The 23,270-nt window shown below is 44.1% G+C and overlaps 2 protein-coding genes across 7 annotated transcripts in view; one reads left to right on the top strand and one right to left on the bottom strand.

Annotated features, from left to right (window-relative positions):
• Window positions 1-963, bottom strand: part of ADAL (adenosine deaminase like) — a 35,659-nt gene extending 34,696 nt beyond the window's left edge. For 5 of the 6 annotated variants that reach the window (XR_001919837.1, XM_018065961.1, XM_018065957.1 and 2 more), the window contains exons 1-2: window positions 847-963; window positions 461-617 (exon numbers count right to left, since the gene is read on the bottom strand). The gene's annotated coding sequence lies outside the window, so the exon portion shown is untranslated. The other variant, XM_018065958.1, reaches the window with a different exon arrangement.
• Window positions 851-3,628, top strand: LCMT2 (leucine carboxyl methyltransferase 2). The gene has a single exon (XM_005709611.3). The coding sequence runs from the start codon at window positions 883-885 to the stop codon at window positions 2,935-2,937; it is 2,055 nt and encodes a 684-aa protein (XP_005709668.3). The 5' UTR covers window positions 851-882; the 3' UTR covers window positions 2,938-3,628.

Raw genomic sequence — 23,270 nt, 5'->3', positions numbered from 1 at the left:
ATTCTTTTAAACTGCCAAGACTCAGAAAGAATAATCACCTCTCTTCTGTGATTCCCTCTTTCGCAGACATATTCAATTCAATCCAAGAAGACAGAACTTTGAACGTGGAGGGGAGTATCACTTTACAGCTGAGAAAGAGGCTGAATGGTTTACTTACTGTAAGCTTAGCACAGAGCCTGGGATACAAGGGAATCAACATTATACATTTGTGGGGAAACACTGACTGAGTGAGTCACAACTTCTGTAAAGGTTTCTTCATTTTGTACCTGGCCTCACTGATTTGTTTTCAGACTTAAATGGGATCTCTTCGTAAGTATTCGTAGTTAGCATCCAAGGAAAGACCGTTCCTTCTCCTTGCCCCCTAAAATTAGTGGTCCTAATCCTGTTTTGTCCCTATCAGACACTCAATGCAGGCGCTGCAGTCCAAGGAGTTCTGGGTTGTCAGTACCCACACACTCACCTCTGAAAGATTTCTGTCAACAGTGAGTCAGCTTATGAAAACTTGAGATAAATTTTCGTTTCAGCCAGGAAGGTTTGTAGAAAAGTGACAATCCGCGCTTCCCCGACACAGTCCACGTGTCCACAAAAAGCCGCAGCCGTCAGTCCTCCCGCGAAACCTCGGTCATAGAAAATCAAAGAAATGTCAATCACAGCCGACTGTCAACGCCAGCTGCAGCCTACTCAAACCTGATTGGCGAGGCGCGCCCTTCCCGGAAGTGACGCCTGCCTATCCGAGGAAGAGATGTAACGAAGCGTAGTTTCCCACCCCCTCCCGCCCCACCCAGTACCGAGTCCGGGAGCTGTACTTGCGGGTACAGGATACTACGGGACCGGAGGGCAGCTCACCACCCCGACGGACCGCCGCTCCTGACTCCCCTGACCATGGGCTCACGCAACCGTGAACGTCGGGCTGAGGCAGTGCAGAGCACCAACGACAGCAGCGCGCTCAGCAAGAGCTCCCTGGCCGCGCGCGGGTACGTGCACGACGCCTTCGCTGCCTTGCTGGTTCCGGGGACGGCGCGCCGTGCGCCGCTCATCCACCGCGGCTACTACGTGCGCGCACGCGCCGTGCGGCACTGCGTGCGCGCCTTCGTAGAGCGGACGTGCGCGGCCCCCGGCACCCCGCCCTCGCAGATTCTGTCGTTGGGCGCCGGCTCAGACTCACTGTATTTTCGCCTCAAAACTGCGGGCCGCCTGGCCGGGGCTGCTGTCTGGGAGGTGGATTTTCCGGACGTGGCCGAGCGCAAAGCGCAGAGGATTCGAGATACGCCGGATCTGTGCGCGTTAACCCGGCCTTTCCAGAGCGGAGACCCCGGGTCCACGCTGTGCTTTGAGAGCTCGGACTACCGCATCCTGGGCCTGGACCTGCGGCAGCTGCAGCAGCTGGACCAGGCCCTTGCCGCCGCGGGTCTTGACGCGGCCGCCCCGACTCTGCTCCTGGCTGAGGCCGTGCTCACCTACCTCGAGCCGGATGATGCCGCGGCCCTCATCTCCTGGGCCGCCCAGCGGTTTTCTAATGCCATTTTCGTCGTCTACGAGCAGATGAGGCCTCAGGACGCCTTTGGCGAGTTCATGCAGCAACATTTTCGGCACCTGAATTCTCCCCTTCATGGCTTGGACCGCTTTCCCGACGCGGAGGCCCAGCAGCAGCGCTTCCTTCAGGCTGGCTGGACTGCCTGTCGCGCCATGGACCTGAATGAATTCTATCGCTGCTTTCTCCCCGCAGAAGAACGCCGACGCATGGAAAATCTTGAACCTTTTGATGAGTTTGAGGAGTGGCATCTGAAGTGTGCCCACTATTTTATTCTAGCCGCTTCTCAGGGAGACAGCTTGTCCCAGACTCTCGTGTTTCCACCCTCAGAGACGTTTCCTCGGATAGATCCTGCTTCCCCTTCAGGAGTCTTCCCTGCCAGTGTAGTCACTGGGGACACCCAGGGCCTGGGCCTTAAGCGATATGGCCACGCCTCTGTCCTTTTGAGCCCAGGCGTTATTCTCAGTGCAGGAGGATTTGGAGAGCAGGAGGGGCGACATTGCCGAGTGAGCAAGTTTCACATGCTGTTAAGATACGGTGACTTTGAATGGAAAGGCAACCAGATAGGCAGTTGGGGAACTGAAGCCCAATGGGATGGACGCCTTTATCACACCATGACAAGACTTTCAGATACTCAGGTTCTGGTTCTAGGAGGGAGACTGTCCCCAGTAACTCCAGCCTTGGGGATACTCCAACTTTCTTATGAAAATGAGGATAATAGCGCTGAGGACCCAAATGTAACAGTCACGAAGTTTGGTCCAGAAGATTCCACCTTGTCACGTTGGCGCCATTCAACAACAGAAGTGTCCTGTGAGAATCAGAAATATTTGGTTGTGTATGGGGGCCGCAGTGTGACAGAACCTGTACTAAGTGACTGGCATTTCCTTCATGTGGGGAAAATGACTTGGGTTACGATCCCAGTGGAGGGAGAAGGACCTGAAGGTCGGCATTCCCACAGTGCCTGCAGCTGGCAAGGGGGAGCCCTCATTGCTGGAGGTCTGGGTGCTTCTGAGGAGCCACTGAGCTCTGTATTCTTTCTGAAACCAATCACTAGTGGATTCCTCTGGGAATCCATAGCCATCCAGCCTCCCATTACCCCAAGGTACTCCCACACAGCTCATGTAGTCAATGGGAAGCTTTTGTTGGTTGGAGGCGTCTGGATTCATTCCGCTGCAGTTCCTGGAGTGACAGTTATTGATTTGTCTACAGGATTGAGCTTTGAGTATCAGATTGACACAACACGTGTGCCATGGCCATTAATGTTACACAATCATACCAGCATCCTCTTCCCTGAAGAGCAACAGCTCCTGCTCCTTGGAGGTGGTGGGAACTGCTTTTCCTTTGGCACCTACTTCAACCCCCATACAGTGGCATTAGACCTTTCTCCTTTAAGTGCTAGACAGTAAAGACTGGTACTTAAAGACTGGACTTCCTATATATTCAGGACCCACTAGAATGGACAGTGAAGCTTTCCAAAATAGGATTTGACTCTGGCTTTGGATAGTACCACTCCCCCTTCCCACTCCTTTATTTGTTTTTGGTTTTTCCTTAGTACTGCTATTCAGTGCAGAAAGTGGAAAAAAAAAATGTTTTTTAAACACACCAAAATTCCAAGGGATAGTACAAAAACAGAGTGGTCATATAGTTCTAGAGTCGAATTTGGGGGCCTTTGGGTCCCTGTATCTTAATTTCTTGGTATTCTTCCCACTTTCTAATCTGAGTTTACCCAGTTACAGAGTTACAATGACCTTTCACCTAAGTAAAGTGAAAAATTTCCCACTCCCAGGGTTTATGATTTTAGATGGGACCTTGGAAAAAGTTTCACATAGATCCTTGCTAAGAACATAAGGTTGAATATAGGTGAAGGGGCATGGTTTTGACCTCATTCTTCATGTACAAAACCTGAAATGAACCCAGTTGCAGTTTGATTAAAGCACTGTAGCACTTAGCTCAGCAGAGAGCTTCAGATAGCTTTAATAAGACATTTATATGACTTTATTGAGACACATGCTTTGTTCAATTTTTTTTGCCACTAGTTCCATACTTATTTATATTTATAAATGATAATAAAACGGTTTATTTCTCAGTTTGTACATGGGTATGAAAATGATTTGCTCCATATCTATGCTTCACTATGTTCTGTGCCCCAGGAGGTCAACCTTTCCGAACTGCATCAATGAGTTTTCTTGTTCTCTGGTTCCTGGAGAGTTCCATCAGTCAGAAGTACCAGAGAAGGATGGTTCGACAGGAAGAGTGAGGGTATTCCCAGTGTTTCCCCTCCCAGGCTGTAAGTTGGCAGCAGCTGCATTCTTCAGTCAAAAGCCACAGCCATAAGTTGACTTGGCATCCCTCCAAAGAATTCAGCATCTTTGTTGCATTAACCACATCCTAAGTGTCCAATAGCCACATGTGACTAATTGTTAGAGAATTCGACTGCAGATGTAGAACATTTCCATCACTGCAGAAAGATCTGGACTCCACTGAGGTACTTCACCATTTTGACTTGGTTTACCTAACCCTGCTCATCCCTTTTTAATTAGTATCTTCATTAAACTCTCCTCAATTTCCTCCTTTAGATGAACCATTTTTCCCGGTGAGCCTTCTGAGATCCGTAGAACATCTTAGGTATTCATTCTTAAAACTTGAGCCTTAGTTTGTCATCAAAATTGTGTATACCTTGTGAATTCATGTCTCAAAAATACCACTTCAGTATTGTTTGTCTTCAATCTTTGAAATCTTAATAATTTAACTTGAGATTCTACAAGTACTATCAATGTTAACATCTTGATGGACTTAGTATGACCTACAATCCTTTTCCCCTAAATATTTCTATTAACAACTTCATATATAAAGTAATCTATGAGAACCAACTAGCAAACACAAGCCTAGTGCACAGAGGGCATTGTCGGCTCTGTTACATGAAGGCTCTCAGGAGAAGACAAGCTGAAGAAAGTGTTATCTTCTAACTTCAGCTTCCCTGAGACTGCAGAGCCCTTTCAGGGGAAGTTACTAGTGAGTCCTGAGAAACAAAGGGCTTACCATGGCTAGGCATCTGACAAGGCTGTCGGTGGACTGGGTACTAGTGTTAATAACTTGGCAGGACTGTGACCAGAAAGGGAAAAGGCTGCTGTGTATTTACTATTTCTAAGTTCGCCACAAGCCTAACTCCAGCTTTCAGAAGCAGGTCAAAGCAGAACATTGATGAAATTGTTCTCAGCTATGTAGCAGTTAGTACCAGAATTTGAAACTAGAAATAACGCCAAAGTCCCAGAAATGCCTTCCATTATGCTGCCTTTTAGATGGTACCAATCAACCATCATTATTACCATCACTTTTGGGCAATACAGAGCTCTGGGGGAGCGGGGAGTGTTGGAGTGGGGGGATGTCAGGAAAACATGGCTGTGTGCCAGACCAAAATTACCAGTGATGCCTAGTCCCTCAAGCGCTACCCAGTATGGCGCATTATGAGTAATTGGGCTTGTTCTCCCCAGAGGAATTATCCACATTTTCTGTGTGATTATCAGATTAAGCATGCCCTCCACCTCTGACCCTATACATGCATCATACTCAGTTAAGGACTTACTCATTTCTCAAGCTCTAGTCATTAGAACACTTAAGAGTTTTGTCAGTAACATTAATTCTGTGCCTTTGGAGCAGCACTCAGTAGTGCTGGATCCTAGTTTCATAAGAGAAATCTGCAGTGGTTAGAGATGTGGGTCAGATTAAGAACTGAAGTTGTGGACTGTACTTTTTGCTTCTCCATTTCACCTTTGAATATTCTGGTATGGAGACACTGGGGTAATTATGAGAGTTAGTAAAAGCCCTTATCCTCATTTAATGATTGCTTCTTTTTAGACCAGAAAAACTAGTTAAAGGAGGAAGGGAATTTCTTATTTTGCATCTCTGCTCTGTCAGGGTCTCAAAAACACTACATACTAGTGAGGATATGAAAATGAGGTTAAGAACAACTCTTGTAAGATATGTTCCTCAAAGGCCAGGACTATCACTTCCTTGTGTTTTCTAGATTTTGCCATGGAATGTCCATTTTCATCATTCTGCAGATTTAAACCTCCTTATTGATATTAGGAAGTTGACATGTAAGAGACGTGTTCCAGTGCCCAGGCACTGCATGTCCTTCTCTTTCAGTGATCTCAGACCTTGAAGTCTTGCTTTATTCTGTATTCATGTTGTGATCCTAAATTCACCCTCCAACAACTCATACCTACTCTAGGACCCATCCTACTAGATATCTTCTGGAAAATACTCCTGTATGTGAGCCCCAGATGTAATCAATCACTGTCTTCCTGTGAGAGAGGAGCCTGTGCTCTTTGGACAGTATGGTGATTAAGAGAAGAACTAGTTACAGGTAAGTTCTTAATCACAGGGACCATCCAATGATGTCCAGTGTGACATTAAAACTAAGTAAGCTTTTTGACTGCAGTGATGAAGAAAGGGCTATAAAATAGCATTAGGCTGGCAAGTTGAGTTCAGTTGCTCAGTTGTGTCCGACTATTTGTGACCCCATGGACTGCAGCATGCCAGGCCTCCCTGTCCATCACCAACTCCCAGAGTTTACTCAAACTCATGTCCGTTGAGTCGGTGATGCCATCCAACCATCTCATCCTCTGTCGTCCCCTTCTCCTCCCACCTTCAATCTTTCCCAGCATCAGGGTCTTTTCCAATGAGTCAGTTCTTTGCATCAGGTGGCCAAAGTATTGGAGTTTCAGCTTCAGCATCAGTCCTTCCAGTGAATATTCAGGACTAATTTCCTTTAGGATGGAATGGTTGGATCTCTTTGCAGTCCAAGAGACTCTCAAGAGTCTTCTCCAACACCACAGTTCAAAAGCATCAATTCTTTGGTGCTCAGCTTTCCTTATAGTCCAATTCTCACATCCATACATGACTACTGGAAAAACCATAGCTTTGACTAGACAGACCTTTGTTGGTAAAGTAATGTCTCTGCTTTTTAATATGCTGTCTAGGATGTTCATAGCTTTTCTTCCAAGGAGCAAGCGTCTTTTAATTTCATGGCTGCAGTCACCATCTGCAGTGATTTTGGAGGTTATTTATGACCTTACTAATCATATTTGGATTTGATGTTTAAAGAGAGAAAAAGAATATATAGAGCAGAAATTATGAAAATTATAATCAGCTTTAGGGTAGGCTGAGATTTCCTTGGATGTCAATAATTATGTACACAAACAAGTTCTATCATTCCATGGTTTAGTTATAAGTCTTCTCACTTATCTTTCTTGGACAATGATCTTAAGTACCTGGTCCCAAAGTGGGAATTCTTTGACAAAGAGAAAGAATTATGTCTATTTCACTTCTCTATTTCCAACATAGTAGATACTCAATAAATACTTGTTGGTCCAATCTGACACTCATATTTGAATAAATTTTATAAATTTATTGAATATTACCATTGTGCCTACCGTGTACAAGCAGATGTCAGAATTCCTTTAATCACCATGTGTTGTTGGAAGGCATTCAAGTTTTAAACACCCTCTGTTTAAAATTCATCTGCCTTGACCTGGGTAATGGTAGTAGACTTCCTTGTGTTACTCCTAGATTTGCAGAGTACTCTTGAAACTTCTTGACTGAGTTTCCAGCTGATCTTCATCCCTTTTTGCTCAACAATGGACCATGGTAATCTTATTCATTGGAAATGAAATGAGCTCACTTTGCCAAAAGGCTAATCTGAGGGAGTAGGAATGTGCAATTAAATATGCTTGGGAGCGCATAAACACAGGATCTTCCTAGGATGTGCTGATGCTTCACTGGGCATGACTTGGTGTGGAACTCTCTAAGTAAGTTTAATAGAGGGAGAGGAAAGACCTTGCCCTAATATTTATGTGAAAAGTCATTTGTCACCTAATTGGAAGACTAAGATGGAGAAATAAATTGTAATAATAATGATTTTTAGGATATTACACTACATACAGCTTTTCTCATTTCCTGATCTTTGTCCACATTTTTAGGATTTTCCAATGAAAAGAGCCTCAATCTCTGATTCACATTTAAACTTGCTATCTCAGGAAAGTCCCTTTGACTGCAAGGAGATCAAACCAGTCAATTGTAAAGGAAATCAGTCCTGAATATTTATCGGAAGGACTGATGCTGAAGCTGAAACTCCAATACTTTGGCCACCTGATGCAAAGAACTGACTCACTGGAAAAGACCCTGATGCTGGGAAAGATTGAAGGCAGAAGGAGAAGGGGATGACAGAGGATGAGATGGTTGGATGGCATCACTGACTTGACGGACATGAGTTTGAGTAAGCTCTGGGAATTGGTGATGGACAGGGAGGCCTGGCATGCTGCAGTCCACGGGGTCGCAAAGAGTCGGGCACAACTGCGTGACTGAACTAAACTGAACTGGATCTCAGGAAAAGTTAGCAAAACTGTTCTCTCTTATTCCTGGATACATCAGCAACCTAGGGAGGAAAAAAACTTTGCCATCACTTTCTCCATTGTCTTGCTTTTTTCTGATTTTCATTTTTTTCTATTAATATTTATTATACATATGATGTAATTCTTCCATTAGCTGCTTCTTCATACAGCTAGAATCTGACACTGTGTACCTCACAAACTGCACCCCCCCGCCATATCTTCTCTGTCTGTTGACATCCCAGTTATAAAGAAGGTCCACCTGGGTCCACACGCTTCCATTCTGCCACTTACAGCGCTCTTACTGTTCAGACTCTTGGTGCTGCCTCTTTTACCTTCCTCTCAACCTCACTATCCCAGCTTTGTTCATACAACTGCTACATGGCTCAAGGCTTGTCTTTGGAAAGCATTCCCTGGCTCTAATCCCCCCACCCTTTCAGGCTGGAATGTGCTACCTTTCTATATTGCCATAGCACCATGTAACTGTCATCTATATTGTGTTTTTCTAATGTTAATACAGGTTAAATTATTTATCTATTTTTGGCTATGCTGGGTCTTAGCTGCTGCACACAGGCTTTCTCTGGTTGCGAGGAGCAGGGGCTGCTCTCTAGTTGCAGTGCACAGGTTTCTTACTGTGGAGGCTCCTCTTGCTGCAGAACACGGACTCGAGGCATATGGGCTTCAGTAGTTGCGATGCACTGGCTTAGTTGCTCTGCGGCATGTGGAATCCTCCTGGAGAAAGGATTGAACCTGTGTCCCCTGCATGGGCAGGCAGATACTCTACCACTGGACTGCCAGGGAAGTCCCATATTTTGTTATAATCTGTTTTCTCATTTCTCTTCTCACTAGGTATTACCCCTACCCTGGCTCCTTAAGGGTAAGAACAGTATCTTATTCACCATTGTATTCCTAGCACCTGGCACACTATCAGCACTGGAATTGGACAGGGATCGCTCATCGTCAGGGTTTAATGTTTTGGAGCCCAAACATTAGATTTCTCATATCTTTTTTTTTGGCTGCACTAGGTCTTCGTCGTGGTGCACAGGCTTCTCTTCCTGTAGGGCACAGGCTCCAGAGCTTGGGCTTAGTTGCCTTGCAGCATATGGGATCTTAGTTGCCTGACCAGGATCAAACCTCTGTCTGTCTCCTGCACTGGAAGGCGAACTCTTAACCACTGGACCACCAGGGAAGTCCAAGCTTATACCTTAGCACTAGTGAAAATTAATACAATGACACCCTAAATGCTAGCCTGTGATGCAAGCCTGTTCTTTTGGTCATACATGCAGAGAGAAACAGCCAGAACCATTAGAACATAGCTGCGATTATAAATATATGCTTTTGGGAACCTCTCTCTTAGTCCTGCTGCTTCCCCTATCTTCCACGCAGACATCCAGTGGGTAGTGACAGAGATAAGTAACCACAGACAGTGAATTTTTTTCTTATTTTGGTAGAAGACAATCATATTAGCTGCATCTTAACTATGAAGAAGATTTACCCCATAATGACTTGAACCTGAAACTCATCCTCTATCCCAGTTTCCTTTGACTTTTTTCATTCTGGGAAAGACTTGCCTGTGGCCACTTTTGGTTTGAGCTGATGACCTAGACTCACACCAGTTTCAATTCAACTAGAACACACAGCATCAAAGTTTCTATATCTTGTTATGTGTTAGCCAACAGGTCATTTAAAAAACCCTTATTGTTAATGATTTTCAAAAAACCTTATTTACAAAACAGAATCACAGACAGAGAAAACAAACTTATGGTTACCAAACGGGAGTGTGGAGAAGGGATAAATTAGAAGTTTGGGATTAGCAGATACACACTGCTGCTGCTGCTAAGTCACTTCAGTTGTGTCCGACTCTTTGTGACCCTATGGACTGTAGCCCACCAGCCTCCTCTATCAGTAGGATTCTCCAGGCAAGGATCCTGGAGTGGGTTGCCATTTCCTTCTTCAGATACACACTACTATACCTAAAATAGATAACTGAATCACTTTGCTATACATAAAGTGAAACTAACACAACATTGTAAATCAACTATACTCTAAAATAAAAATTAAATTAAAAACTGGAATAAACAACAAGGTCCTTTTGTACATAGCACAGGGAACTATATTCAATATCCTGTAATAAACCATAATGGAAAAGAATACGAAAAAATAACATGCATATACATGTATAACAATCAGTTTGCTGTACACCAGAAACTAACACAACACTGTAAATCAACTATACTTCCATTTTATAAAAGGTTATAGATTTTTTTTTAAAATACCCTTATTGTTGCTATTTATTGTACATATGCTCATTATGGAAATATTTTAAAAAGCAAGATCTGCTACATTTATTTTCTAGGATTTTCTAAACATGATGGAGTCACATTGCATGCTTTTCTGTAAGTTCTGAATAAAATTTTCATAACACAAAGAAAGCTAACTTCAGGGGCATAGAATCAAGTGATGGATAGGTCTTGTGCATGACTCTGGTTCAGCTGGTGTCTGCATGACTGTTCCTCAGATGATTAATGTCCTCTTTGATGGCTGAGAGCCTTCTCCTGCTATATCTGGTAAGAATCACTTCAGGTCCCTTGCTGCTAAGTCACTTTAGTTGTGACCAACTCTGTATGACCCCATAGATGGCAGCCCACCAGGCTCCCCTGTTCCTGGGATTCTCCAGGCAAGAACACTGGAGTGGGTTGCCATTAGGTTACTAAGACCATGAAACTAAGATATATGGTATTATTCATGTTGCTTTTTACAAGATGAGAAATACGGTCTATAAAATCAGCTCTCAGGAGACCTGAGGAAAAAAATGTGCAGGTGAATAAGCAAAGTGCTCTTACCCAAGGCAGAAGAGAGACAAAATATAAACCTGAGGAGCACAGCAAATGTGCATTCATTGGCAGCTTGAATTAATGTCCTCTCATCCTGAAGAACTAACCAGGAAAATAGAGGGAAATCTGGAAGCTGGATAAAATAAGACACCAGTATCAGATGACCAATATATCTACTACTGTGGAAAGAATCCCTTAAAAGAAATGGAGTAGCCCTCATAGTCAACAAAAGAGTCCAAAATGCAGTACTTGGTGGCAATTTAAAAAATGACAGAATGATCTCTGTTCTTTTCCAAGGCAAACCATTCAGCATCACAGTAATCCAAGTCTATTCCCCAACTTATAATGCTGAAGAAGCTAAAGTTAAATGGTTCTATGAAGACCTACAAGACCTTCTAGAACTAACACCAAAATAAAGATGTCCTTTTCACCACAGGGGACTGGAATGCAAAAGTAGGAAGGCAAGAGATACCTGGAATAACAAGCAAGTTTGGCCTTGGAGTACAAAATGAACCTGGGAAAAGTCTAACGGAGTTTTGCCAAGAGAAAGCACTGGTCATAGCAAACACTGTCTTCCAACAACACAACAGATGACTCTACACATGGATGTCACCAGATGTCAGTACTGAAATCAGATAGATTATATTCTTTGTAGCCGAAGATGGAGAAGCTCTATACAGTCAGCAAAAACAAGACCTGGAGCTGACTGTGGCTCAGATAACCAGTTCCTTATTGCAAAATTCCAACTTAAATTGAAGAAAGTAGGGAAAACCACTAGGCCATTCAGTTATGACCTAAATCAAACCCCTTATGATTATATAGTGGAGGTGATGAATAGATTCAAGGGACTAGATCTGGTAGACAGAGTGCCTGAAGAACTATGGACAGAGGTTTATAACATTGTATAGGGGGTGATGATGAAAGCCATCCCCAAGAAAAAGAAATGCAAGAAGAAAAGTGGTTGTCTGAGAAGGCCTTACAAATATCTGAGAAAAGGCCTTACAAATATCTAAAAGAGAAGTGAAAGGCAAAGGAAAGAGAAAGATATACCCAACTGAATGCAGACTTCCAGAGAATAGCAAGGAGTAATAGCACTGGTTTCAAATAGGAAAAAGAGTACATCAAGGCTATATATTGTCACCCTGCTTATTTAACTTATATGCAGAGTACATCATGAGAAACAATGGACTGGAAGATACTGGGGACCAGCCCCGGTTGGATCCAGGGTATCTGAAGCATGGACATTGTGGTAAGAGAGATAGAGAGACAAGGAAAGAATTTTGCAGTTAAGAAAACAGAGGAGAGAAAGAGGCTGATATTCCTTAGTTCACATAGAAAGCCAATAAAGTCCCAAGACAAGGGACTTACGCCATTCACGTAGGCCACAAGCGCCCACTTGAATAGCGGAGGGTGCCCCGCCTTGGGCTCCCTCTTGCGTGGGTCTTAGAAGCCCGGGCAAAGAAGTGAACATGGAAGACCCCTGCACCCCAAGGGATCAGCCTGAAAAAGAGAGTAAGAGAGAAAAAAGAAAGAAAGAGTTGACACAGGGTAACCAGGCTTCGTGGAACTGGTCCGTCACTTTATTTTTCAGGGAAGCTTTTATACCCTGCATAGTCATGCAGGGTCAGTAGCTCTGACTCTTATCGAGACCAGGCTTTCTTTCTGCATACCTATCTGTATACACAGGTCTTAGGTGATTTACATCTTCTTCTGGCCAGGAGGCCTATTAGCATTTTATGACCCTTTTCTGATAACGGTCCGTCAACCAGAAAACTTATTTGCCCTAAAAGTGTTGTTCTTTCCAAAGTCTGGTGCCACTCTCAGAAAGCACTAAATAAAGTTACATTCTTACATAGCAAGGATACAGTGATTTATAACAAAGAAAGAGGAGTACAGTGATTTATAACAAAGAGAAAATTCATTAACTCAAAAGTCTAGTATTGCCAACATCAAAACTACTATATTCCTTTTTCTACATCCCAATTACATTGGTTAATATCCTCCCAGGTGCCTAAAAGATATAGGATATGGAGGCCTGGCGGCAATCATTAATCAACAATGAAACCCTTCACCAATATAATTCTTAGCTCTTTAAAAGGCTCTGTATCTTTAAGGTGTTTTAAGCTTTCCATGCCTCTCGCGGTTGGGAGGCTGTGAACAATCACATGCGGAGTTGTAAAAGTCCTGGTAAACCTGTCAGGCAAGTTAGAGAGGCATCAGAGGGGTTTGAGCTGAGACACTCCTTTTATATGCAGGAGACTATTAACTGGAGCTCTAAGTTAACTTTTTCCAGAGAAAGGTGGTCAGGAATAGCCCCCTGTTAATGTCAGAGGAGTTGGTGAAAGTCATAAAATAGTAAGACAGACAGATTATGGTTTTGGGGTAGATGCTCGAGCAGGTCCAGGGGGTCCCTCGAGTCCTGACTCGCCTTTGCCTGTCAGGCCTCTTCCTCATGACCTTTGTCATGGGTGGGATCTCCCATGCTGGCTCCCAGCGGGGAGAAACACAAGCTGGAATCAAGATTGCCAGGAGAAATATCAATAACCTCAGATATGCAGATGACACCACCCTTATGGCAGAAAGTGAAGAGGAACTAAAAAACCTCTTGATGAAAGTGAAAGAGGAGAGTGAAAAAGTTGGCTTAAAGCTCAACATTCAGAAAAACGAAGATCATGGCATCTGGTCCCATCACTTCATGGGAAATAGATGGGGAAACAGTAGAAACAGTGTCAGACTTTATTTTGGGGGGCTCCAAAATCACTGCGGATGGTGATTGCAGCCATGAAATTAAAAGACGCTTACTCCTTGGAAGAAAAGTTCTGACCAACCTAGATAGCATATTCAAAAGCAGAGACATTACTTTGCCGACTAAGGTCCATCTAGTCAAGGCTATGGTTTTTCCTGTGGTCACGTATGGATGTGAGATTTGGACTGTGAAGAAGGCTGAGTGCTGAAAAATTGATGCTTTTGAACTGTGGTGTTGGAGAAGACTCTTGAGAGTCCCTTGGACTGCAAGGAGATCCAACCAGTCCATTCTGAAGGAGATCAGCCCTGGGATTTCTTTGGAAGGAATGATGCTGAAGCTGAAACTCCAATACTTTGGCCACCTCATGCGAAGAGTTGACTCATTGGAAAAGACTTTGATGCTGGGAGGGATTGGGGGCAGGAGGAGAAGAGGACGACGGAGGATGAGATGGATGGATGGCATCACTGACTCGGTGGACGTGAGTCTGAGTGAACTCTGGGAGTTGGTGATGAACAGGGAGGCCTGGTGTGCTGCGATTCATGGGGTCACAAAGAGTCGGACACAACTGAGTGACTGAACTGAACTGAACTGAATAGGAAAGGCTTCCTAAATGAACAATACAAAGAAAAAGAGGAAAACAATGGAATGGGAAAGACTAGAGATCTGTTTAAGAAAATTGGAGTTACTGAGGGAACATTTCATACAAAGATAGGCACAATAAATGACAAAAATGGCTAGGACCTAAAAGAAGCAGAAGAGATTAAGAAAAGGTGCCAAGAATACACAGAAGAACTGTACGAAAAAGCTCTTAATGACCCATGATGATGTTAACCATGTTAACCACATGGTTAAACACAATGATGTGGTCACTCACCTAGAGCCAGACATCCTAGAGTGTGAAGTCAAGTGGGCCTTAGGAAGCATTACTAAGAACAAAGTTAATGGAGATGATGGAATTCAATTTGAGCTGTTTTAAATCTTAAAAAATGATGTGGTTAAAGTGTTGCACTCTTTATGCCAGCAAATGTGGAAAACTCAGCAGTGGCCACAGGACTGGAAAAGGTCAGTTTTCATTCCAATCCCAAAAAAAAGCAATGCCAAAGAATGTTCAAATTACTGTACAAATGCACCCATTTCACATGCCATCAAGATATTGCTTAAAATCCTTCAAGCTAGGCTTCACCAGTACGTGAACTGAGAACTTCCGGATGTACAAACTGGATTGAGAAAAGGCAGAAGAGCCAGAGAACAAGTTGCCAACATCTGCTGAATTATAGAAAAAGCAAGAGAATTCCCAAAAAACATCTTCTGCTTCATTGACTATGACTGTGCTAAAGCCTTTGACTGTGTGGATCACAACAAACTGTGGAACATTCTTAAAGAGATGGGAATACCAGATGACCTTACCTGTCTCCTGAGAAACCTATATGCAGGAGAAGAAGCAATAGTTAGAACTGGACATGGAACAATAGACTGGTTTAAAATTGAGAAAGGAGTATGTCAAGGCTGTATATTGTCACTCTGCTTATATATGCAGAGTACATTGTACAAAATGCTGGGTTGGATGACTCACAAGCTGGAATCAAGATGGCTGGGAGAAATATCAACAAACTCAGATGTGCAGATGATACCACTTCAATGGAAGAAAGTGAAGAGGAACTAAAGAGCCTCTTGATGAAGCTGAAAGAAGACAGTGGAAAAGCTGGCTTAAAACTGAACATTCATAAAATGAAGATCATGGCATCCAGTCCTATCACTTCATGGCAAATAGACGGGAAAAAGTGAAAACAGGGACAGATTTTATTTTCTTGGGCTCCAAAATCTCTGTGGATGATGACTGCAACCATGGAAGTAAAAAATGGTTTCTTCTTGGAGGAAAAGCTGTGACAAACCCAGATAGTGTATTAAAAAGCAAAAACATCACTTTGCCAACAAAGGTCCATCTAGTTAAAGCTATGGTTTTTCTGGTAGTAATGAATGGATGTGAGAGTTGGACCGTAAAGAAGGCTGAGAGCTGAAGAATTGATGCTTTCGAACTGTGGTCCTGAAGAAGACTCTTGAGAGTCCCTTGGACAGCAAGGAGATCAAACCAGTCAATCCTAAAGGAAATCAACCCTGAGTATTCATTGGAAGGACTGATGCTGAAGCTCTAGTACTTTGGCCACCTGATGTGAAGAGCTGACTCAGTGGAAAAGACCCTGATGCTGGGGAAAATTGAGGGCAAGATAGAATGGGGTGACAGAGGATGGATGGTTGGATGGTATCACTGACTCAGTGGACATGAGTTTGAGCAAACCCAGGGAGATAATGATGGACAGAGAGGCCTGGTGTGCTGCAGGTCATGGGGTCGAAAAGAGTCGGACATGACTAGTGACTGTGCTGCGGCACATTGGTCATGTCTGACTCTTTGTGACCCTATGGACCGTAGCCCACCAGGTTTCTCCGTCTGTGGGATTCTCCAGGCAAGAATACTGAAATGGGTTGCCATTTCCTCCTCCAGGGGGTCTTCCTGACCTAGGGATTGAACCTACATCTCCAATGTCTCCTGCATTGACAGGTTATTTAGCACTAGCACTACCTGGGAAGCCAGGTGACTTAGTGAGTGAACAACAATATGTAACCCAGGCCAAAAATGACAGAGCTTAAAATAGAGCATTTACAATAAAAATAGATGGGAAGGAACACATCCTAGACTATTTGTAATAATAAAATCAGTAGCAGAACTGAATCAAGCACTTGCAATGTGCTGGCACTATGCTGAAAACTATTTATCACAGCAACTCTATGAGGAGTTCATGTTTATTTTTCCTATTTTAAAGATGAGGAAATTGAGGTACAGAGAGGCTAAGGCACAGCTATAGGTGGTAACACATTAAAGCAGGAGTGTCAGAGTCTTATTTATTTATTGGCGGCTCCTGGGCTTAGCTGCAGTATGTGGGATCTTGCGTTGCAGCACAGGGGCCCTGTAATTTGTGGCACACAGGCTCTCTAATTGAGGTGCAGGGGCTCAGTTGCCCCACGGCATGTGGGATCTTAATTCACTGACCAAGGGTCAAACACATGTCCCCTGCATTAGACAGCAGAGTCTTAGCCACTGGACCACCAGGGGAAGTCCCAATCCCAGGATGTAATTTGTTCATGGACACAGGCTAATGGTAGAGATAGATTCAAACACAAGTTTGAGAATCCTGCAGTAATCTGTCTCTGGATAGTTCCAAGGCTTGGACTGAATCCCATACCACTGAACTAATCTGCCTGGTAAGAACCACCACCACCACAACATGCCTTTGATGATTTCCAGATCCAAACTGGAATAATTGCACTGGCGCTTGACAGCAGTGCCTCTGACAATGTGCTGCTGGTTAGACAGGCTGCACAGGCAGCATCAACCCTGCCCCTGAAATGCCAAAACTCCTTTCTTGGCATTGTCAGCCCAGCAACCTGAAACCCATTTCTGTTGACTTTGAGATTTAAACCTTACATAACCCTTCACTGTCTCTACTCCTTTAATAGGCCCATGATTTCACGCCACAGTGAAGTCAAACAACCAAGACATTGGTTTCTGTTGCAGCAGCCGAACACAAGCCATCAAGGGGGAACCAAAGTCCTTTTGTCCAGAACAAATAGCCAAGCGTGACACTATGATGGAAATGCATGGTATTTCCTGGGGCTTATGGACACGGGCAGCTGCCCCAAGTGCCCAGTCTGTATGTCATAACTTGAAGAAAACCACCTGGGATGGCCAAGTTTTAGGACAAGTGCTGGGGAGTGAGTTAGCCTGGAAGTCAATTCTCTCTCATCCAGAAATTTTGGTTCTGTTCCATCAGGTACCTTAGAAACCAGACTCATTTTAGCTCCTCATTTCATATCTATTACCTTATTTGCTACATAGGTCAAAAGTTAGGAGTAGGGGACTTCCTTGGCTGTCCAGTGGCTGGAACTCCATGCTTCCAATGCAAGGGGCATGGGTTCAGCCTTTGTTGGGGAACTAAGGTCCCGCATGTTGTGCAACACAGCCAAAAAATAAAAAATAAATAAAACTAGTTTTAAAAAAATTTAAAGGACTTCCCTAGTGGTCCAGTAGTTAAGAACCCACCTGCCAACACAGGGGACGTGGGTTTGATCCCTGGTCAGGCAAGATCCCACATGCCACAGAGCAACTAAGCTCATATGCCACAATTACTGAGCCCAGGCGCTCTAGAGCCGTGCTCTGGACTAAGACACAACGCGCCTGTGTGCTTAGTCGTGTCTGACTCTTTGCAACCCTTTGGACTGTGGCCTGCCAGTCTCCTCTGTCCATGGGGTTTTCCAAGCAAGAATACTGGAGCGGGTTGCCATTTCCTTCTCCAGGGGCTCTTCCCAAGCCAGGGATCAAACCTACGTCTCCTATGTCTCCTGCATTGCAGGCAGATTCTTTACCCACTGAGACATTGCTGCTGCTGCTGCTAAGTCACTCCAGTTGTGTCCGACTCTGTGCGACCCCATAGACGGCAGCCCACCAGGTTCCGCTGTCCCTGGGATTCTCCAGGCAAGAACACTTGAGTGGGTGAGCCATTAGCAAGCCCCTGGATCAAGAAAAGTCACTGCAGTGAGAAGACCACGCACCACAAGGAAGAGAAGCTCCTGCTCACCACAACTAGAGAAAGCCAATGCACACAACGGAGACCCAGCACAGCCAATCAATCAATCAATAAAACAGGACAAATTTCCTAAGTATAATATTTTTTTAAAAAGTTAAGAGGGAAAACTAACTTGCAGATCCTGGGATAACTACCCATACAGAAAAAAATGATGTCTGTCCTGGTACCAGACCTTTCTGGGAGGCATCTTCCTTACCCCTTCTTGAGATCACAGATAAGTGCCATTTTCAGGCAGGGATCTTTGAGAAGTTCACTGGCTTTAGGTTGAGTAGGAACAGCTGCTGTTTTGAACCTTGGGACTCTAATTCACAGTTACACTCAGCACCTCCCCTGCCCCAGCGCTGAGGGGTTGCCAAAGTCACCAGACACTCCAGACACCTTGTTTCATTCCTGAACACTGTCCAGATGCTCTCTTTCAGGAGAGTTAACAAGGAGATGGGGCTTCCCATTGTCCTCCCTCTAATGAACATCCCGGGTTTCTGCCTTCACAGGAGTTCCATTTTATTGATTTATTTATAGTTATTTACGGGTCATAAATGGTGGTCAGGGAAAAGGTGGAGGATCAACAGATTGAGACCAAGATATCTGTAAAAGCAGTAAAGCTTTTGTCTAACCCCAAGCCAACGCCTCTCAAGAGATGAAGCCATCTCTCATTTAGGGCTCTTGGTGAAAGTGTTGAAACAATGACTTTAGCCATGCAGCGGTGCTTAAATTCTGACCTGGCCTCTTGCCCAGGTGCAAGGTTTTGTCAGCCAAAGTTAGAGAACAGCCACACCTTATCCTAATGATTTTTGCCCAGAGTCTGTCCCAACCAATGAAGATTTCGAACCAGAATAATCATTAACATCACCACAGATTTACACAGAATGATTATAACCTGACTTTCTGCCAGGTACTGAATAAACCTTCCAGCTTCAAGCTTGATGGCCCTTTCTCTGGTTTTAAAAGTGGTTCAAGCAGTTGCTCAAGTTTATTGCACATAGGAGCTGAACCTCACCAGGACAACAGTCAGGGGACTGTCAGACACAGATGGAGTCCTGGACCTAAGACAGGAGTTAGGAGCTATGAAACCGTGGAGGCAAACCAGGGGAGGGTCTCCTATTCCTGTCAAGAGATCAGAGGGGGCTTCTGCCTACGGCCAAAACCTAGTCACAGAAACTGGGTGTGAGATGTACTCAGTCAGCAACCAGAGGAAATAGCAGAGTGCCGTACTCCTGCAAAGAAATAACACACACCCTTTTAGTAGAAGTAAAAAAGGCAAGACCCTTCATGGGTAAATAATATGGGATGTAGAAAGAGAAGACATTTCAGAGCCTGGATTCCCCACTGGGTGACCTGAGGGAAGTCATATAATCTCTCCAGGACAGTTTTCTCATCTGTAAAACAGGTTTGATGATAGTATCCACCTTACAAAGTGCTTATGAGGATCAAATGAAGCAAGTGTGCTGCATGGAGTGTGGCAAGTAGGGCGCATTCAAACACTTAGACGTGGGTGAGTGAGGCTCTCAGAGTGCCCTGCTCTTTGGAGTGCCTTCCTCAAAGCATTTGAAATGCCTCTCCAGTGAAGACTGACACACTGTCCAGCCTAGACCTGGTCCCACAGGTCCCAGAATGATCTGGGACTAATGTGAACTTCAGGGTGCAGAATGTGAGACGGAAGCTAGTGTTTGAATGCGCACCCTCAGTTTGGAATACTACAGATCCAGACACACAGAAGCAGGAGGTAGATGTGCAAGAGACAGAATCGGGAAAGAGGTTCGGTGGACTCTTCTCACTCCCTGATCTTCACTTGAGATTCAGGGTGTGGTCGTCCCGTCTCCTTTCTTTAAAATGATGATCGGTGGCTGTCTGTCCACAGCCTAAATTCACCTCCCCACCACAACTTCCTGCCCATTCAATTTCTTCCACAGGAACGTTTCTTCCATGGCATCAGGATGTCTGTAATTCAGGCCTCTAATTTCTCTCTATCCATCAGCTTCCACCTGCCCTCACCTGTCTCCAAATCTAGTTTAGAATCTATGGTTCATAATTTTAGTCACTCTCTCAAGGCAGTTCTAGATTCTTATTCCTCAGGGCTTTTATTTTATTACTTTTTTTACAATTCATCTGATAAAACTCCAGCCCCTGGTAAAACCAACACCCAGGTTTTTCTCCATGGCCATATCCTGAGATGATCCCCACCAGAGAAGAAAAGCACAAGGCAGAGAAGATCACTGTGCCAGAGATTCCCAACTCCGTGCTCTAAAATGTAAGAGAACTGATATCTAGTTGGAAACACTGCTGCCAGGCATGAAGTATTGTATTTCCCAGCTGTCCTTATATGCAGGTGTGGCCGAGTGTCTACGTTACAGAAAACAAGGGAAAATGTGCGACTGCAGCTGTAAGAGAGCTGATTCAGGGGAAGAGCCGCCCCTTACCACCCAGTGTGGCCCCTGAGGACGTCTTGAACCATAAGGTAAGTTTGAGGATGGAAGCCAAGAGCCAAGCTGCTGAAGCAAAAAGTAGTCATTCTGATCCCTGATGAAGTCATGTGCCAGCCCTCGTCTTACCTCCATCATCTCTCTGTGTGAAAGAAATAAACTTTGATGTTTTTAAAGACGGCATTATTTTGCTGTGTTTTTCTTGTTATATACAGCTGAAGTCAAGCTTAATTAATATAACCACCAACCTCAGAAGGGCTTGAAATACTGCCTAACAAGCCTATCATTTCTTTCCTAGTTCATTCATTTTTGAAATCTCTGTGTCTGTATCAAACTATCCCTACTCTTCCCCAGTATGTGACTTTCCACTTCCCACCACAGAGTCAGCAGATGACTGGGCTTCCTGATTCGCTGGCAAAACTGAAGCCATCAAATCCAAAATCCCTCAGATTCCTGCTGCAAACACCTGCTTGCTTTCACTCCCTTACTACAGTTCCTCCCGTTACCATGGAGACCATTTTCCTCCTCCACCAGAGGCAAATCTCTCCACCAGACATCTGAGTCCCCTTCCTCATTTGTTTTAAGAAGCCTTATCCTCTCAGTGTTAGACTTGGGCCATAAAGAAGGCTGAGCGCCAAAGGATTGATGTTTTCGAACTGTGTGTTGAAGACTCTTGAGAGCCCCCTGGACAGCGAGGAAATCAAACCAGTCAATCCTAAAGGAAATCAACCCTGTATATTCATTGGAAGGACTGATGCTGAAGCTAAAGCTCCAATACTTTGGCCACATGATGCAAAGAGCTGACTCACTGGAAAAGACCCTGATGCTGGGAAAGATGGAGAGCAGGAGGAGAAGCAGGTGACAGAGGATGAGATGGTTAGATGGCATCACTGACTCAATGGACGTGAGTTTGAGCAAACTTAGGGAGATAGTGAAGGACAGGGAAGCCTGGTGTGCTGCAGTCCAGGGGGTCACAGAGAGTCAGACACAACCGAGTGACTGAAGGACAACAATCCTCTCAAACATTCCAGAGGCCATAAAACAATGTTGTGGCCCACAGACATATCTTATGCTTAACCTATATAGGTTTTTTCCTTTTCTTTTTATCTTACTTAAAATGAGGGAAAATGGAGGGTAAAACCTTTCCTTTTTCATCTATAATTCCACAAGTTTTGATCAAGACATACATTTGTATGTATACTGCCATCACCATCAAGAACAGTTCCATCAACCCCTAGGCCACCCCTGTGCCTCAGGCCAGTATTTAGAAGGAGCCTGTGCTCTCCAGAGTCTTGCAGTTTCTGCCACTCTCCATTTCTTACATCCCACTGTATCATTCATTTAGGTCACCTACTGGCCCCTTAGACATTTGAGTCTGAGGCTCCTGGATGATTCCTTCTCTTTCCTCTATCATATAGCCAATGCCTTCCTGCTCATTCTTTCCCATTAGCACCTAGTCATGCTCAATCCTCCAACTTTAGGGGAAATCCTTCCTTTGACCTTTCCAGATGCTATTCTTCGTCACAACCAAACTTCTTAAAAGAGCTGTTATTTGGGGACACTCTTGGTCAAATTGCCCTTTATATATCTGATATTTTCCTGAAAATCATCTTATCTTGGTGAGAAGTTTTCTCTACTTCTTTGGAAAAAAACAAAAAACAAAAGCAAGTTAAACTAAAATTTTCCACATCTATTCAGATGACAGATTCCTCACATTGCCACAAGCAGAATATGTACCATCCCTCCAAAATTCCGGTAAGAAATTTCTATCCAAATCATGCCAACCTGCTCTTTCATGTTAAAATTACAAATAATGCAAGTCTTGCCTATGACAGGTCTCAAATGAGGGAATTAGATGGTATTAGATCCAATGTCATCTATATAAATAATTTCTGTCTCCACTTTCTCTTTGAAGGAATCACCTAGTGTAAGAAATCCTGTGTATTTCTTTTCCCATGAAGTATGGGGTCCACTTGAACATTTGGAAAAGGGAGAAAAAACATGAATTCACATCCACAGAGGACTGAAACAAAGGTGGGTCACATTTAAATATTACTGAATATGGTTTTGAATAGAAAATAAAGGGACAGTGGAAAAAATCCCCTTCAACTGGCCTCTACCTACCCACATACTGAAATTCCTCCTTCACTGATGATTTTTAAAAGAACAAAAGTAAAGCCTGGCAAAAGGAAAGAAAGTCAATTTCAACTTTGCCCACATTCACTTTCTCCATTTCCTCCCCTCTTACACAGTCCTAAACTCTCTCCATTATCTTTTCCTCACCCCCATCATGCTATGAACATCTCTCACTAGGGTATAATAGTCTTTATGTCACAAGCTGATGGATAGTTTTGAGGCTTTGTGTTACTTGGTGACTTGTCAGCACCTCATTCCAGTAAGCACTCTCTGCTTCTTGAAACACTCTTTCTTTGGCTTCTTGGGACAACCACCTCTTGCTTTTCCTGTCCTCACCCTCCACCCTTCACCAGACTCACTAGGTCCTCTTGAAACATGCCTGCACACATGTCCAGTTATTGAGTCGTGTCTGACTCTTCGTGACCTTATGGAGTGCAGTCCAGGCTCCTTTGTCCATGGGATTTTCCAGGCAAGAATACTGGAGTGAGTTGCCATTTCCCTTCTCCGGGGGATCTTCCTGACCCAGGGATTGAACCAGCTTCTCCTCTGACTCTTGCCTTGGCAGGCAGATTCT

The sequence above is a fragment of the Capra hircus genome, chromosome 21 (genome assembly GCF_001704415.2).
Source record: "Capra hircus breed San Clemente chromosome 21, ASM170441v1, whole genome shotgun sequence".
Taxonomy (NCBI): domain Eukaryota; kingdom Metazoa; phylum Chordata; class Mammalia; order Artiodactyla; family Bovidae; genus Capra; species Capra hircus.
The sequence above is the reverse complement of the archived record's forward strand: the minus strand, read 5'-3'. Positions and strand labels throughout refer to the sequence as shown.

Excerpts from the sequence above, each read along its gene's own strand:
- LCMT2 (XM_005709611.3), top strand. The coding sequence starts at position 883 with ATGGGCTCACGCAACCGTGAACGTCGGGCTGAGGCAGTGCAGAGCACC.